The sequence below is a fragment of the Halichoerus grypus genome, chromosome 8 (genome assembly GCF_964656455.1).
Source record: "Halichoerus grypus chromosome 8, mHalGry1.hap1.1, whole genome shotgun sequence".
Taxonomy (NCBI): domain Eukaryota; kingdom Metazoa; phylum Chordata; class Mammalia; order Carnivora; family Phocidae; genus Halichoerus; species Halichoerus grypus.
The window spans coordinates 57833927-57852188 of NC_135719.1; the positions used below are offsets into that span (position 1 = coordinate 57833927).

The window sequence follows — 18262 nt, forward strand, 5'->3', positions numbered from 1 at the left end:
TATTGGATGTATGGGTTAAAAAAGACGGAAGCATTAGATAAGGATATGAATTTATTAATATGGATTAGGCTGGCTTGTTTACTTAGAATCATAATGAAGGCAGTATGCTAATGTAGAATTAAATTTATTTAAGGGATTTTGACAAATGGTTTGTTGTTACATTTACCCATCTTAAATACTCCAGCCATGATCTTGAATGCCTTTGTATTATGTAATGCTTTGTTTAAGTCTTCCTTTCTTTCTCTTTGTCCAAGAAATGTAACCTCACAGCTGAGGCGACGGCATCTGGGAAAAACTAGTGATCAAGAATAACCAGATAAACATGATGGGCATAAGGGTCATGACCAAAAGATCTTTCAGTGGCATCTGTATCACTAAATATTAGGAATATTCCTTCATTCAGTAGTTCTTTTTGTCTTTGTGTGTGTTGTTGTCGGTGTGAAAGTTAACTGAATCCTCTGTGGCCCATCTTTAAAAAGTACTGGCTGCCCCAAGTCACCAGCTTTCCTGTGGCATGGATAGCCTGTCGTCTGAAGAACTGTTTTGCTTTTCTGAAGCATGTATGTTTGTTATTGGGAGCTCTTTGTTTCAAATTGAGGTTCACATTTTACTGTTGGTGCTTGCTTTTTTTTTTTTTTTTTGTCCTTCTAACTGGCCTGTGGAAATTATTACTGAGCCATCTAACTTTCGGTGTCAACATGTAGTTTATTGATTGATGGAACAGTGTTAACAAGTTCTACATTTGAAGAAAACTGAAGGTGATTTTGTTAGTGGATATATTACCAGGACTTAAGATTTCTTACGGATTTTGTTGTTGTTGTTGTTTACTGTTCTTTTCATAAAGGAGCAGCGCCAGACTAGTCCTTACTCTCGGAGATAGCTGTTGTGTCACTTCCTCATGCTGACATATTTACTAGAGGGTAAAATTCATAACCTTCTAGTAAGAGTGGCAGTCGAAGGGAAGGGCTCATCTGACTTCTGGAAACCTGTGTTAAACTATAGTGCTTTGAATGTGGATTGTGGACTCAAAGGATGGAAATGAAACTAGGGTCCAGATACACCCAAGAAAACTTTTGGTAGTTACTGTACTTTGTAAGTCACAGGAACTTTTCGTATACCTCCCTGTGTTCCTTAAACAGCTGAGCTTAAATGATGTCTATTTGAAATTGAATGAAGAGAGTTTTTTTTCTTTCCAGAAACAGTATCTGTTTATGGCTCTAATAGCAAAGAAATTTAATAGGCTATAAGAATGATTGTTCTAACAGTGTAAACTATAAGAGAAGTTTAAAAAATAAAACCAGCTAGACCCTCAAAGGCACAGAATATGATTAATAGATTCTTATGTATCACAATTGAAATCTTTTATGTTTTGGCTTTATGTTGATAAACTTGAAAACTTGAGTTTTTATTCGTGTTGTTTTGTTTTTGTTTTTGCCTGTCTTATGTAAAAGGGCATGTAGGGATGGCATTGATTATTCTAGATCATATTTATTGGAAAAGCTATTCGAAAATTTTTAATATTTACATTTTTCTTTTTAAAATAGTATTTTCATCCCAGCCTAGCGACGATGAATCAAGTAGTGATGAAACCAGTCATCAGCCTAGTCCTGCTTTTAGACGCCGCCGCGCTAGGAAGAAGACTGTCTCTAGTTCAGAATCTGAGGAACGGCTACTCCCCGAACAAGAAACTGAACCCTCTAAGGAGTTGTGTAAACGCCAGTTCAGCAGTGGTCTCAATAAGTGTGTTATACTTGCTTTGGTGATTGCAATCAGCATGGGATTTGGACATTTCTATGGTAAGTGTTTGAAAATTTGTTACATGTAAACAAATGGTGTGTATGGGCACTTGGCTAAGAGAGGAATTCTGGGATCTGTTTTTAGTGTCATCATTAAATATATGTCCTTGGAAAGCTTGCAATCTATTTGAGCCTCAGGTTTCTCATTTGGAAAATGGGGATAGTGCTACCTATCTCACAAAGCTGTTTTCCCTTAGGTTAGGTGGTATTTAAGAAATGTAGGGATTTTTAGCAGGCGTGTTTGTTTATTTGTTTATTTTTTTAAAGATTTTGTTTATTTGAGAGAGAGAGAGCAGAGTGAGAGCGCACAAGCAGCAGGGAGGGGCAGAGGGAGAGGGAGAAGCAGGCTCCCCGCTGAGCAGGGAGCCCCATGCCAGGACCCCAAGATCATGACCTGAGCTGAAGGCAGACGCTTAATGACTGAGCCACCCAGGTGCCCCTAAACTTTGCTTGTTATTATCCTTACTAGTATTTATGTATATTATCTTTAATGCAAAGCCTTTAAAAGTGTCTTAGATGAAAAGAGGAAGGAATTCCATGTGGTATAATTTTTCACTGGGGAGCCTAACCGATGAGTCTTATTTAACATGTCTGTTTGTACAAAGATTAGACTGTTTGAGAACTGAACATTTCACACTCATTCACACACTCTGTATTAGAATTTTGAAAAAACACTTAAACGTTTTAGATCTTGTCAACTTTACAAATTTCAATTTGCCGTACATGAAGTACTTCTAGGTTTTTGCTGATAGGATCCACAATTTAACTTTTGGAATATTCCTGTTTTGCTAGTTCCCCCTTTCAACAATGTCTTCCTTATGCAAAAATTGAAGAGTTACATGTACGCTTTGTTAATATGTGGAAAAGATACATTAAAAGCATACATAGTGTAATGTTAGAATAAACTTAAGACATTCAATACTTGCTTAAAGTCAGAGTCAGTAAAATGTGTTTCTTCTTATTTAACTTTATATTGATAAAAATGAGCTTTTAGACTCCTGGTGGATGCCTGCTTGACTTTAATACTGAGATACTATAATTTGTATCCTCCCTTGAAGTTTATTGTAATGAGATTTGACTTGAAATAATATGCTTACTTTTGTTTATTATCTAGCTGGAACAAATGTATGAATGTATTTTTGAGAGTGATCTTTTTCCCCACAGGTAAACATGGAAGTAACAAAGGAGAAGGTCTTATCTTAATCTTTTTTTCTTATTAAAAAAATTGGACAGTGATTTAATGTTGATCCAGATTGCATTAAAACCCCACCAATTGCATGACCTTTAAGTATTTTGTAGAACAATGTAGAGAGGAGTACTCTCAAAATTGAGAAATTGCTGCTCTATTTAAGATTTTGGTTACTTGTAAAATTTACTTTAATGATAATATCTAATAAAACATTTTCCTATACTTTTTAAAATTATCTTTTCAGAATATGAAAAGCCTGGGTAATATGTAATAGTTTTGCATGGTGATGAGATTGGCTCAGTGAACATATAAAAACTGTTAGTTTTTCAAGGGCACTGTTTAGAGGACATCATGTTTTTATCTTAATTCTGGCACTGATCTCAACACTTTAAGAGCTCCTTTGAATTGATTTCAGAGCCAGTTTGAATTTCTCATGCACCATGAAGTTAGTCACTGCATACTCCATAATCAATCGTTTGCTTACTAATTATTTAACAAAAACATACTATTTAAGTGAATTACTCAGAACATTCGCCAACCTCAGCTCTTTATAAATTTGGAGAATTAGATCTATCCCAGAAGGAGGGGAAAATTAGGATTGAGGGTAGTGAAACAGATTACTACAGGTATTTGGTACTGCTTCAGGTACAAAAGTTAAAGTAATCTTCATGTCTGAAGCACCTGTCTTCCTGATGCTTTCTTTACATTGTAGGCTATCCATATTCTAAATCAACAGTGGAGTTCAGTTGATTCAGTTTTCTCATGGAGTTACTTTAAGTATTGATAGGCTACCCTGCTCTTCAGACACTGTAACAAAATGTATCTACAGTGCTGAGTTATGTAGCACAGAAAAGAATCATAGCTCAAAAACTATACTTACTGAGTCATCCTGGAGGTGGTAGGATTTGAGCAGGGTCTGGTCTTATGCTTATGCTAGGCAGAAGGAAAGTGGAGCATTCCAGCAATGGAGAACCTGACAACCTGAAAGTAAACTTTGCTGGGTTTGGGAGCAAGGAGAAGACTGGACTACAGCAGAGTAGATAAATTAGAAATAGTGGAGTAAAACGTTGGAGTGCGTGGGCTGGTGTTATGTTGTAAAACATCTTGGAATCTGGGTAAGAGTTTGATTTATAGAGTAACCTCACGGTAACTTTAGAGGAAAAGAGCAAGGAGGCATATGGTATGGGAAAAATTAAGACAGTCAGTTAAGAGGGTATGTAATCCTACTATTTGGTGATCAGGCGTTTACAATTATAGTGAAGATGGGGATGGAGAGAAGGTTAGTGAAATAAGGGACACTGAAGTAATAATGGAAAACATAACTTTGAGCCAGGATACTTACGATATCGGTGGTTTACTTTTTAAATTCCAAGAAGTGTGATAGCTGCTTTATTTTTGGAATTGGGGGTGTTTCTAGGAAAGTTTTGCTAGATGATAAATAGATGGTGAGCACAGTTTGGTTTGTTTTTATCCAACTTTATTCTAGAATGGTTTAGGGCAGGTGTTAAGGTTCGATTTTTTTCATGAAGCCTCCCCCAAAATTGTGCCCAAACAGGCAGGTGGATGTATTGGCCGGAAGCTCTGGTAAGATTGGACTCAGAAGAGAAATCTTAGAGCAGTGGTAACAAAAACTGGGTTTTTATGATTAAGATAGGCAGATCTGTAGACATGACAAGAAGGCCAAAGATTGTACCTTGGGTGGTAACACTTTGTAGTTAGGCGGCTAAAGATGTAGGGAAAAAAGCCCCAATAGTTATTAGATAAAGGCCACATAGCCAATATATGTTATGTGATAGTACTGCAAATTCAGATCTCAACACATACTTTTTGGTTATTTTCAAAGGGGTAAAGGAATTCATCCTGTCAGCAGTTTGAAAAAAAAGAGGTTTTCTGTTATTCTGGGAACTGAAAATGAATTTTCAACATTTAAAAAAATCTGAGATTCTTTTGAGTAATATTGAGACAAATTTGCCATGCTTTTATAAATTGGAAAATTGAAAGAGAGGAAGTGAACCTTAACAGAAGAGTATCATAGCTGGTAACAGTTGTTTGTAATTTGGCAAAAGTTTTCTTTAGTGTTTTTCAAGATTATTGAAGAAATTGAAAGTTAATTTTTTTTAGCAGTAGGGGAAGAAATAGTAAGCTATCATTACATCCTTTCATTACAAAATCCTGTGATATCTTAATAATAATAGTATGCCACTTGGTAGATGTTAAGGTCAAGGTTGCCAAATGCCTTTTGCCTTATTTTTGATTCAGTGTGTGTGTGGTTTTTTTTTTTTTTTTCCCTCTCTCATGCATGAAGCATGTAGCAGCATGTGAACAGCATGTCTTGGCAAATTAACATTTTAGTTTTTAGGGTGAAAATATAGGGAATCCTAGTTGGTTTAAGATTTATCACCGCAGGGATGGGGGTGATGGTACTCTAGTACAGACCTAACTAATGCAGAACTCTGAAACGATTTGCCTGTGAGAATAGTGAGTAATCACAGCCAGTTTTTTCCTTGTTGTACTTTATGGGCTGTATTACATCATTTACTAGGCAAAATATAGTGAGAAAAAAGAGACATCCTTATTTTTCCTTATTGACTTACATCCTGTCAATAGATTCCATGGTTTGTTTCTTTCCTGTTGAAGATAACACTTTATGTACCGCAGCAGTCTCTCAAAAACAACAAACTTGAGTGCCCTCGATATAGTAAGATTAAAAATATAAGCTTTTTAAATTTTTTTAAGAGTAACGTATGTTGGCTTGTTTTGGTCAAAAGGATAGTGAACTACTTAAATGTCCCTTGGTGTATGCTAAATAAAAAAAGATATATATATTAACCTACTTGGACTGATCTATATTAACATCCATCCACCACCATTTGATGAATGACACCATGAGATTTTACTTAATCTTTTGTTTATATAATCAGAGTTTTTATAGAACTGTGAAATGCTGGCCTTAAAATGATCCTATCCAGATTAATCAATTAAATATATACAGATTAAGTGTTTTATTATATGTTTTAAAATATTGGTCACCATAACATTTCTCATATATATGTGTGTGTGTGTGTATATATATCCCTAATAAAAATTTTCATTTTTCAGGCACAATTCAGATTCAGAAGCGTCAACAGTTAGTCAGAAAGATACATGAAGGTGAATTGAATGATATGAAGGATTATCTTTCCCAGTGTCAGCAGGAACAAGAATCTTTTATAGATTATAAGGTATGTACTACTAACAAACTTTATGAAAAAGAATTGTTAGCCAATAATTATAGGACTATTCAGATACAAGTACAAAGCGGATTAGTGAGTCAGTAGTAACAATAATACTGTAATTGTTGATTACTTACTGTGTCCGAGTCATTGCGAGTACCTCACATACAGTATTTCTCTTATTGCTTAACCATAGCCCTGTGAATTAAGCAAGTATTAGCTTCATTTCATAGATGGGAAAGAGGTTCAAAAAAGTTAACTTCTCGGGGTGCCTTGGTGGCTCAGTCGTTAAGCGTCTGCCTTCGACTCAGATCATGATCCCAGGGTCCTGGGATCGAGCCTCGCATTGGGCTCCCTGCTCAGCAGGAAGCCTGCTTCTCCCTCTCCCGCTCCCTCTGCTTGGGTTCCCTCCCTTGCTATGTCTCTCTGTATCAAATAAATAAATAAAATCTTTAAAAAAAAATAAGTTAACTTTTCCAAGGCTAGCAATTGGCAAAACTGAATTTATCTGACTTCAAAGATGTTATTTCTAACTACTATAATTAACATTATTTTTAATTAATAATATATATAGAAAACATTATTAATATTATTTTTACAGAACTAACAAAACATTTTCAGTCAGTGAGAAAAAGGAGAGTTTGTAGCCTCTCTCTAAGATCTTTCCCCGATCAAGGGAAATAATCAGCCAGTCCTTTTTCTTCAGTTTCTCGTTGGGTCTGATGGAAAAGAGAGTATGTTATACTTGCCTCCCTAAACTCACCTAATATCAGCAGGACTGTGCTGTCCATTAACACCTGTGTGGGTTTATGAGAACCAGTGTAATAGCTGGTCTCTTCTCTGCTTCTTCACAAGAAGGGTATAGGGCTTGTAGAAAAAACTCAGGGTAGAAAAGTAAACAGTTCCTTTTTCTTTCCATTCCCCCCAAATTTCCCTCACAATTTATGTATTCCTTATAGGGTTATGATTATATTTCTTCAGAAGACAGAATCCCACTTGACATCTGGATTATGTCTTTTTTCAGGCAGGGACTACTGAAGTTATTTGTAAATAGTGTAGTTTTTCCTACCTTGATCAAAGGATGTTATAAAAAGAGTAGGCATTTTCTTCTTTACCACCATGGTTTCTGGTTCCATAGGATGATGTTGGGTTTTAGGAGACTGACTCTGCATAGATCTTTATTGAGTCAGTTCTTGTAGGCCTCTTACCTCCAACTATTAAATGTGGTTTGGATTTTGAAGCTTCATGGGAGACCTGCCCAGGATTTGCTTATCAGGCACTTCAAGATTATGAAGTTTACTGAATGCAGAATATACCGGTCCCTTGTGCTTTTGCATTTAAAGATAATGCTACATTAGTCTGTACTACTCCATGGTCCACTTCTTTTATTTATTTATTTATTTATTTACTTACTTACTTACTTACTTACTTACTTACATATAATGTATTCTTTGTTTCAGGGGTACAGGTCTGTGATTCATCAGTTTTACACAATACACAGCACTTACCACAACACATACCCTCCCCAGTGTCCATGGTCCACTTCTGTTGGGTACTCAAAACTTGTTTTCTCTCCAGATGAAATGATTATAATGAAATTTTTAAACAAATTTCTTTAGAGAGAGACAGAGAGTACAAGCAGGGCAGGGGGGTGGGGCGCAAATGGCGAGGGAGAGACTCCTAAGCAGACTCCACGCTCAGCCCCAACTCGAGGCTCAGTCTCAGGATCCTGAGATCATGACCTGAGCCCAAATCGAGTCGGACGCTTAACCGACTAAGCCACCTAGGCACCCCTGATTATTGTGAAATTTTAAATTTTAATTTGTTCTTTGACGACTGATGAACCAGATAGTGAACCATCCGTTTCAGATGGTTATTTTCAAGTGGAAATACTGTCGTTTTCCTAAAGGACATTTTTCTTTTGTTTCTATATATCCGATTTTTTGGTCTGATTCAGATGGGATAACTGTAATGTCTGTGGTAAATTAAGTAAAATTTAAGGATCATTTGCTGATTTATATATAAGGTATTTTAACTGACTGGATAATGCTATAACCATTAGCCTATTTAAGCATATTGTTTAGTTTCTTGCTGTTTTGGTGAAAGTTTGTTACTAATATATATGTTGAAAGAGATATTCAAGGCTACTTTGAAATGCAGCAAAATTTTGTAAACGTAATTGAACATGGTTTCCTCTCTTTCAAGGGTGCTTACTTCAGAGTTACATTGCTAATCTGGTGATATTCTCTTCAGAAGATTATTTGAAATCGGAGAAATTAGTTATAAATGTTACCAAGATTCAGTCCTCTTAAGAAGTGCTGAGAGAACTTGTAGGACTTACCTGAACTACTTTGGGATGTTAATTGGCACAGGGTGAAGATCTTTCAGATAGGACTAAGATTACTGAAATGTTTTCCTTTCAAAGAGTGCTGAGAATATAAATAGAATTTTTTGAATCCTCAGGTCATCTCTAGCTATAATTTTCCTTTTTATAAAAGATCATCTCCTTCACCCCAGGGTCAGAGAAGCCTTTAGTCCTGCCTAAATTCTCTTTAGGAGACTTCTCAGGAGAGATTGGAGTTCTGTAGTCAGAAGATAGACCGTCTCCTTTTCTCCTGACTTGTAAGTGGGCCTAGAAACCATTAAGGCTTTCATATGATTATGGAAAATAATCAGTAATCACTAATAAACACTAATCAGAAGTACCCCTAGCTCTATTTTAGAAATCTTACTGGGGATAAACCAGGCTCTAGCTCATTTTTTCCAGTTTTTAAATCCTTCCGACGTGCTTGTTACTATTTTGATGTAGCTCTGTGCTGTGCATTTTCTTGTATATGAACCTTGTATTTTCTCATTTTTATGTATTGAAATACATATATATATACTCTACAAATATATATATATATATACACACTGCATAAAGGATAGTCTCTGCAGAAATAGATACTAAAAATTTATGAGTATTGGTTACATAGGATTATGTCTTAAAAGATTTGAATTGAGCTTTTAATGAAGCATTTGACATTCTTCTTCTCTTTCAAAAAATTTAGTCTTTGAAGGAAAACCTTGCAAGATGTTGGGCCCTTACTGAAGAAGAGAAGATGTCCTTTGAAACTCAGAAAAAGAACCTTGATACAGAAAATCAGTATTTAAGGATATCTCTGGAGAAGGAAGAAAAAGCCTTATCTTTATTACAGGAAGAGTTAAGGAAACTAAGAGAACAGATTAGGATATTGGAAGATAAAGGGACAGGTACTGAATTAGTCACAGAAAATCAGAAACTTAAGCAGCATCTGGAAGAAGAAAAGCTGAAGACACACAGCTTCCTTAATCAGAGGGAGACTCTTCTGGCAGAAGCAAAGATGCTAAGGAGGGAACTGGAGAGAGAACGACTAGTAACCATGGCTTTAAAGGTGGAACTCCAGCAGTTAAGCTCTAGTGAGTCATATGGCAACCCAGACTCTCCCAATGTATTGACTGAAAAAAAGGAAATAGAAGTCTTACGGGAAAGACTCACTGAGCTGGAGCAGAAGCTAAACTTTGAACAGCAGCGTTCTGATTTGTGGGAAAGACTGTATATTGAGGCAAAAGATCAAAATGCAAAACAAGAAACCGACGGAAAAAAGAAAGGGAGCAGAGGAAACCACAGGGCTAAAAATAAATCAAAGGAAACATTTTTGGGTTCAGTTAAGGAAACATTTGATGCCATGAAGAATTCTACCAAGGAATTTGTGAGGCATCATAAAGAAAAAATTAAACAGGCTAAAGAAGCTGTGAAAGAAAATCTGAAAAAATTTTCAGATTCAGTTAAATCCACTTTCAGGCATTTCAAAGATACCACCAAGAATATCTTTGATGAAAAGGGCAATAAAAGATTTAGTGCCACAAAAGAAGCAGCAGCTAAAAAACCAACAACAGTCTTTAGTGAATATTTACACCCACAGTATAAGGCACGTACACAAAACCAGAATAAAGGCCCTACTCTGCAAAGAGAGGGAAGGAAAGAAAAGCCAATTCACTTTGAAGAATTTAGAAAAAATACAAATTCACAGAAATGCAGTGCCGAGCATGACTGTAGTGAAAATTATGATTCTTTCAGAAAGTCTTGTTCTGGTGTATTTGAATGTGCTCAACAGGAATCCATTAACCTTTTTAATATGAAAGTGTTGAATCCTGTAAGGATAGATGAATTTAGACAGTTAATTGAAAGGTATTTATTAGAACAACTGGATAGTTTTCATCATTGGAAAGAACTTGATCAATTCATCAATAAGTTTTTCCTAAAGGGTGTCTTTATACATGATCAGAAGCTCTTCACTGACTTTGTTAATGATGTTAAAGATTATCTTAAAGACATGAAGGAATATCAAGTAGATAATGATGGAGTGTTTGAGAAGTTGGATGGATATATATATAGACACTTCTTTGGTCACACTCTTTCCCCTCCATATGGACCCAGGTCGGTTTACATAGCACCATGTTATTATAATAGTTTTTAACATTTATAGATTGGGTAGCATTTTTATCATTTTAACATCTTGGAATGTTACTATCCTTAAAGTACTTTTTGTAAAGGAAAAAAAAAGTGCTATTTGTAAAAGTACTTTATTGCCAGAGAATTTAGAATAAATTAAGTTGAAAGATACAATTTTAAGTTAATAGCTATTACAAACTGAAAATTTCATATGATCAGTTTGACTTGAGCAAATAGTTTAATTTCTGCCTTAAAAATGAGCTAAGGATATGCAAATCCTATTTTAGCCTCTTGTTTCTTTTCATTCTAGTTTATATGAAAAGATAATCATCTTAAGTGAAATGATTTTTCTTTGGTCTTTATTTACTCACTTTGGGAAGCTAGGGTGAACAATACAGATTTCACTCTGAAATCAGAAGAGCTCATATGTAACAATTTGAATTGGCCCCCTTATTTGTCTATTCCATTTACCAACTAAATTATGATACTTAATAGTTACTATACAATTATTGTTCATAAAGGTAGAGGCAAACTTAGTAAGCCACAAGTTATAATGTGTGTGCTTTATATACATAATTTCTAAAAATAACTCGCTTATCAGCTTTATATTCTGTAACATGAAACTTGCCTAATCTTCAAATGTTAGCTTTATTTTTTATCTTTGAGTTATATTTATCTTTTTTGAATAAATGTAATGTGTCTATAAAATAATGAGACTGATTCTGATGTCTTTAGTCTTTAAATATCTAGTGCCTAAATGAGCAAAACATTGTGAGGCTGCCCTGACAAAACATGAAAAATTCTTGCCATCAAGGAGCTCACAAGCTTTTGGAGAGTTAGGTAAATATAAGAAATGAAATGGAGGTATTGGAGGCACATTGTATATGGCGGCCTCAGCCTGGAGATGTTTGGGAAGGCTTCAGGGTGAAGTGATCTTTGAACTGAACTTTAAATTGGTTTTTGAAGGCGAATTGGGAATTTGCTAAGCAGATAAGAGTAGGACATTCTCTCTCAAAGAGAACTTCATTTGCATAGATTTGGAGATGTGAAGACAGGCCACTTTAAGGAGGCAAGGTAGTGCTGGGGTATGAAAAGAAAAGATACAGATCTTTTGTGAAGATCTGAAGGACCTCATTTTGTGCTAAAGGACTTGCCTCATTGCATTTTGGATCACTGGCAACAGCCTGGAGGGTTGGTTGGAAAGAGTGAAGCTAGAAGCTAGCCGGTGGTCTTTGGAAAAATACAGACATGAGCTGATGAGTATCTGAACTAGGGTAATAGTAGGAGTGGGAAGGAGACAGATTTGAATAATATATAATAAGTAAAATTGGTGGTATTTCTTGTGAAAGAGAAGTAGAAAGTAACAATTGCAGATTTCAGGGTTGGGTCACTAGTTGGATAGTGGCATCACTAAGATAAGGGATAGCAGATGTTTTGGGTAAGGGGAATTGGAAAAGAGAATTGTGCTTGTAGGTACCTATTGACAGCCAAGTGGAAAGAATTAGTTGGCCATTAGTTACAGGACTCTTTCTAGCCCAGACTCTGTGTGTGTGTGTGTGTGTGTGTGCGCGCGCGCATGCGTGTATAGATCGTCTAGGCTGGGGGTGTTTTATCAGACTCCTGGGGCACACTAACACCTACGGGGTTGTAGAGAAAGAAGGCTGAGAAGAATATCAGAGTGGCGGCAAGAAAATCCAAAGATCATCTCAAGTGAAAAGAATATATAAGTATGTCAAGTGCTTTAAACATTAAACAAGAGACTGGATATCTTGGTTGGGAATTGGGTGGCCGTGAATGGCATTATGGAGTGTTTCAGTGAGGTAGTGACAGAAGCAGCCTGATCATAGGGAGTTTGGGGAAAGCAGTAGAAATAGACCTTGTTTATGAACCTTAGCTGTGGCTGTAGGAGAGCAAAAAGAAAAAGAGACTTTCTTTAGTTTGTAAGAGATACATACATATTCCAGCTGAGGGATGAAGCCAATGGGGAGCGATTGATTTTGAATGAGAGGAGAAATAATGGAAACACATCTCATTATTTTATTGTCACATTTCTATTTAATCTGTTGAGTATTTCCCCTTTTTGCCACTACAGTATGTTTGTCTATTTTTTCTGTAGGATAGAAGTATAATACTGAGTCTTTTTGGTATGGTTGTGTTAGGATTATACTTCAGATTAACATCCTTTTTCAGAGTGTTCAGATAATAGATTAATGGAGAAAAAAACATTAAAATTGTTTCTTGTTTAAATTTAACTCTAACATAGATAAAAAATGTGTTTACTGCTTTCAGTCGACCAGATAAAAAGCAACGTATGGTAAATATTGAAAACTCCAGGCATCGAAAACAAGAGCAGAAGCACCCTCAGCCACAACCTTATAAAAGGGAAGGTAAATGGCATAAATATGGTCGCACTAATGGAAGACACATGGCAAATCTTGAAATAGAATTGGGGCAGTTACCTTTTGACCCTAAATATTGATCATCATGATTAAGTTAAATTAGAAAATGGTAACAGAAACATGGATGCTTTCTACAATGTTTGGTGTTGAAACTAAAAGGAAATTATCAAGATAATGTCTATCATTTCTAAATATCAATTTGATGACTTTATTATTTAGAAGCATCAAGCAAAAGCTTACTAACTTGCATTTTCCTTGTAGTTTAGCTTTGCTGAATTTTTTTTGGCACTGGAAATGTTCAACTGTAGTTTTAAGGAAGCCGGGCATGCAACAGATTTTGTGCATGAAATGAGTCTTCCTTTCAACGTATGAGCTTAAAGCAAGCTCAGATCATATGACAAAGTGTAATTAACACTGATATTTATGTTAAATTTGCAATAGAGCTTGAAAAAAGTACATTGTGATGGAATTTCATCTTTAACATTTTATAATCTTACACCTGCTTCTTGTCTTTTTGTGGGTTCAAGAGCCCGTTGACTTGTGAAGAATTTGCTGCCTTCTTATGAGCTTGCTTACTTGTTCTTTTGTGAAATTTCTTGCACATCTGAATATTGTGGAAGAAACAATAAAACTACACCATGAGGAAAACTAAAGGTCTTTATTTAAAATCTGGCATTTGTATTAATCTATTTTATACTTTGTGATATTTGGTAAAGCAGTTCAGTGGTTTTTAGCTAGTTCCACGAATCTTACCCAGTGTTTACAGGCATATTTATGCAGCATCTGAATGTCTGTACCCAGCAATGTCTGTTTCTTTAGGAAAGATTTAAACACAGTTCAGAATTTCATCTTCTCTTGAGTGTTCCCTTTAATTTCCGTTCATAGACATATATGTGACTTCCAGTTTGACCTTCTGGCAAGTGAGTGTGGAAGAACACAGCAGTTCTCTCATAGTTGCTTGAAATTAGGAAAGCACTTATTTCCTAGAAGTAAATAAATGTTTAAGTAAATAAAGGCTACATTTTCTGAGTACTGTTTCAAGAATTTTAGAATGACCTGATTTGTGCCTCTACCACTTTTTTCTTAATAAAACTATCGTTTCTTTTTAATCAATTAATTTTAGAGAGGGAGAGAGAGCACAAGTGGGTGGGGAGGGGCAGAGGGAGAGAGAATCTCAAGCTGACTCTGCACTGAGCACGGGGCCCGACACAGGGCTCAATCTCATGACTGAGATGACTGTGAGATCACGACCTGAGCCGAAACCAAGAATCAGACACTTAACCAACTGTGCCACCCAGGTGCCCCAAAGCAATATAGTTTCTTAATAAAAGAATTAACTCATGGTAAGTAACATATATATCTTGGTAGTTACAGAACTGGGATGGATTTTGACCAGGGAAAAGAACCAATTACAAAATATGGGGCTTGAAAGGAACCATAAAAAAGTTATGTTGTCTGTTTACCTGAGTGCTAAACTGGAGGTGAAATAGTGAGTTTTCCCCTTTTTCATGTTTTCTTACCTCCTCTAAAATGCTGAAGATGATCAAGTGAGTAGGCAGTGTTGAATCACTGTGAAACTCTTTATCTAGCCAGTTTAAGGGATTCAGATAGAATATAGCTGCTTCGTCAAGGTACTGGCTTTTTCCGGTCAGGTCTGGGGGACACTGGAGAAATCTCATTGGAAGTGGGTAGTGGACATGGCTGTAGAGAGAAAGTTACCATTATAGTTACATGAAGTTAAAAAGGTGAAAGTTTTCCAATTACTCTCAAGATTTATCATGTTCACATAACAAAATGTGAAGTCTGAATCTAAACTGGGTCCCATTAAGGTTAAGAAGCAAGCCTTTAATGTAGTTTTCTCAAAGATGTACGATAGGATTCTTAGCCCACGTGCCTGCGCAGCAGCAGCCTTCAAGTCCAAACTAATGCATGAAACTCCATTTCAAGATGGGATAGGAAGTCAGCAGTGTGGGAGACCCCGTATTCTCCAACCTTAGTATGCTTTTCCAGGAAAGGCCTGAAGTGGGTGACTTTTATTAATAAGAGAATAATTATCCATAGGCTTAATTGGCAAGGTAGAAAACTTCATGAACCAGAGAAAAGGATTCTTGCTTTCTTCCCTTTCTGCTCTGAAAGGGGATGGATCACATCTTTGAAAGGTTGTTCCTGTATGGGTTTTGTTATTGTTGTTGTTCTATATTTATATAAATAGATTGGGTGATAGAGAGCAGCGTATGTTCACTGATTCAAATCCAAGTAAGTAATGGTTTTATTGTGGCATAGAAAGACTAGACTGCAGTAAAAAAGATGGATTGATGAATTATGACAACTTAAGCCAGTTACTTGGGCCCTGCAAAAGCCATGTTTATAACTGCCTAAGGAAAAATAAACATGTGATAGAGGTTTATGTTATCTATGAACTGCATACAAAGTAAATTTACACAAGACCTAACACTTGACGACTTGTATAATTTAGGAGAGGAAGGTCTTGCTTCAGGGAGAAAACCAAAACAAGCTGAGAAAACAGCTGTAAGCTTTCTGCTCCAAAGTAGGCATTATAGATATTTTTTGCTCCATTGTGCAGTTTGAAAAATGTAAGATGAGAACTTGATGAACTACTCAAAGCCTGAGACATCAACTATACAACCATGTACGGAAAGCATCTTGATGCCTTTAGAATTCCTGTTCTCTGCCGTGTTACTGCTAATGTGAGCATGGAGGGAGAGTGAGTGTCCCGCTCTCAGCTCTAATCTTTTTTATGTAGTAGGTGAACCTCAATTTGAAGGGGTATTTGGGTCTGACATCTAACCTGTGGCTTTTGCTAGGCAGTCCCAACTTTCCAAATTGTGTATTAATGATTGGCATTAATGATTCAGTTAATTTAACGCTTTTGCAAAACTCTACTTAATCTTAAAATGATAACAGCTTTGATACTCAGTTAATTGAATGTGCACATGGAAAATTAACTTCAGACTGTTTAAAGCCAGGTTAAGTAGATGTAGAACTTTTTCAAGGAAAGCAGTTTGCTTTACCCTTGTACTGTTATTAGGCAATTGGAAGCATAGGACCAGATGGATTTCTTTTTAAATGTCCTGCATAGTAAAGGCAGTTTTAGTGTTGTATTTCTCAGAAATACTTAATTCAAGCTTAGAATATCATCTAATTGAATTTCCTAATTTTTATAGGTGAAACAACTAATATAAAGAGAGATTAAAAAAAGACTGGTTTAAGACCAGGGCAGTGGTCCAGCAGTAAATGTGGTGTAGAATCTAGTGTTTTGAGATTAATTAAAAATTTTTTAAAAATAGAAGATGTATTACAAAGATTTGTAGTAAGCTCAATGATAATTTCTTTTAATACAGTTACCTTCAAATAACCTCTAAAATATTTTATATTACATTTAAGCAGATCATTTAAATGTAAGTCATTCATATTTCTAAATTTTATTTAAAAGTGATATATGATTTTTATTGACATACTTCAAATGGCTTTTAAAATTCAGTGAATATATATGGATAGAAGTTTCAGATTTCTTAGTCATTTGATCAGTTATCAATTAAACTCAGGAACCTGAAAGGAATTTTAAAGTAGTTCGTTTCATTTTCTTAATAGCATATAGTGGAACAACTTTTATTACCTATAATAAGGAGTAGAGTGGCAAGGCATCATTATAAATACTGAAGCTGGAGATTTATTGGGATTATTGTAACAGAGTTCTTGAATATGAGTCATGACATCAAGAGTACCCCGTTGATGAACTAAACCAGTATAGAGGGCGAGGAGCATATTCGATAAAAACAGGAAACTGAGAGCTGGTTTCTTCCACGTTTTCAGGTGGTTTAGTGAGTACCCTGTAGGAAGACAGACATGTTGAACCATAATACTGGCATTCTTGTTTTAGGATAGCTAAGTAAATATTAACTGCAAATACATTTGTAATCTTTAATGGAAGTAGCACAAACTGAAATGGTGTCATGGGGAAACGAAATAAGCAATAGGTATCTTTATAATTTCTCTAACCATTCATTGTCATTGTCCTCAGGTCTTTACCTTTTTCTAGAAAAAATTGAAGGATAGTGGAAAAAGAATGGCGAGGGAGTCCAACAAACCCAAATTTGAATTCTAACTCTGGCACAGGTTGCTTTCTTTACTTTGCTGAGAGTTATTTTCCCCATCTGCAAACGGGATAACAGTAACTTTTCCAAGTATTAGAAAAAACTTACATCCAGTGCTTGTCTTGGTACATAGTAGTTCATTTGTCTGTCTCTTCTCTTTAATCTCCCAAGCACTAGCAATGGATGGTGTACATATAAGTCTCCATAATTCTGGAGGAAGTGTGGCAGAGTGTCCTTTTAGGAAAATACACCACTGAGAGATTTTCAGTAGTTACCCATGCCACCATACAGAGTATCTTTTTCTGAAAGAAGTATGTCTTTTCTTTCACTACAATGTTGGGCAATTTGGAGATGCTGAACAATTTCTTTTTTAATTTGTAAAAGTAATTCTTGCATGTGGCAAAAAAACCAAGCAGAACAAATAGAGTAAATGAAAAGTAAAAGTCCCCCGCCCCCTTCCTATAGTCCTCCTCCCCCCGCAGTAGCCACTGATAATGAGCACATAAGGATCTGTTGAAAATACCCACAAAAAAACAGCCCTTTGCACTGGAAAAGAATAAGCTTATTAATGAACTTGACATTTTGTTCATACTCCCCATGTACTGTCCCCATGGAATTACATAATTGTTCTTTTGGAATTTTGAGTATCCAGGATCCAGTCTGTGGCTTGCCTGAAATTTTAGCACTAATTCCCACTGGGGCAAAGGCACTGTTTTCCATGATCATCACCTAATTGACTGCTATCAGCTGTCTTAGCTTGGCTCAATTACTGAAAATAACTGAACATGAATAAAATTAATTTTGAACTGTTCCCATTTAAGGACACTAACATAAAGTTGGCCTTGGAGGGACTGTTCAAAAACAGGAGTAAATTAAGACCTGTAATTTACTTGAATCACATCTAGTACTTCACATTAACTGAAGACACTCATTCTTTCAACTTACCATTGTCATAAATTAAAAAGACAGTATGTATTAACATTCAGTTTAGGAAAAACTGAAGATACCTTTTGTTGTACACTTAAATGTATCTTAGGTATGGTGCCTTTACAGCTCTTTTATCTGTCTTCATTGTAT

At 35.7% G+C, this 18262-nt stretch overlaps 2 protein-coding genes across 6 annotated transcripts in view; one reads left to right on the forward strand and one right to left on the reverse strand.

Moving 5' to 3' along the window:
• The window catches only part of CCPG1 (cell cycle progression 1), a 40847-nt gene extending 27124 nt beyond the window's left edge, over positions 1 to 13723 (forward strand). For 3 of the 5 annotated variants that reach the window (XM_078079313.1, XM_078079315.1, XM_078079316.1), the window contains 5 exons: positions 1545 to 1796; positions 2961 to 2987; positions 6085 to 6206; positions 9248 to 10656; positions 12961 to 13723. In XM_078079313.1, the coding sequence (XP_077935439.1) occupies positions 1545 to 1796; positions 2961 to 2987; positions 6085 to 6206; positions 9248 to 10656; positions 12961 to 13150 (2000 nt within the window). In that variant the 3' untranslated portion in view covers positions 13151 to 13723. The remainder of the gene's footprint in view (positions 1 to 1544; positions 1797 to 2960; positions 2988 to 6084; positions 6207 to 9247; positions 10657 to 12960) is intronic. The other 2 variants (XM_078079314.1, XM_036078265.2) reach the window with 1 other exon arrangement.
• Positions 13710 to 18262, reverse strand: part of PIGB (phosphatidylinositol glycan anchor biosynthesis class B) — a 37610-nt gene continuing 33057 nt past the window's right edge. The window contains exons 10-12 of the mRNA XM_036078266.2: positions 16708 to 16921; positions 14591 to 14771; positions 13710 to 14053 (exon numbers count right to left, since the gene is read on the reverse strand). Of these exons, the coding sequence (XP_035934159.1) occupies positions 13916 to 14053; positions 14591 to 14771; positions 16708 to 16921 (533 nt within the window). The 3' untranslated portion in view covers positions 13710 to 13915. The remainder of the gene's footprint in view (positions 14054 to 14590; positions 14772 to 16707; positions 16922 to 18262) is intronic.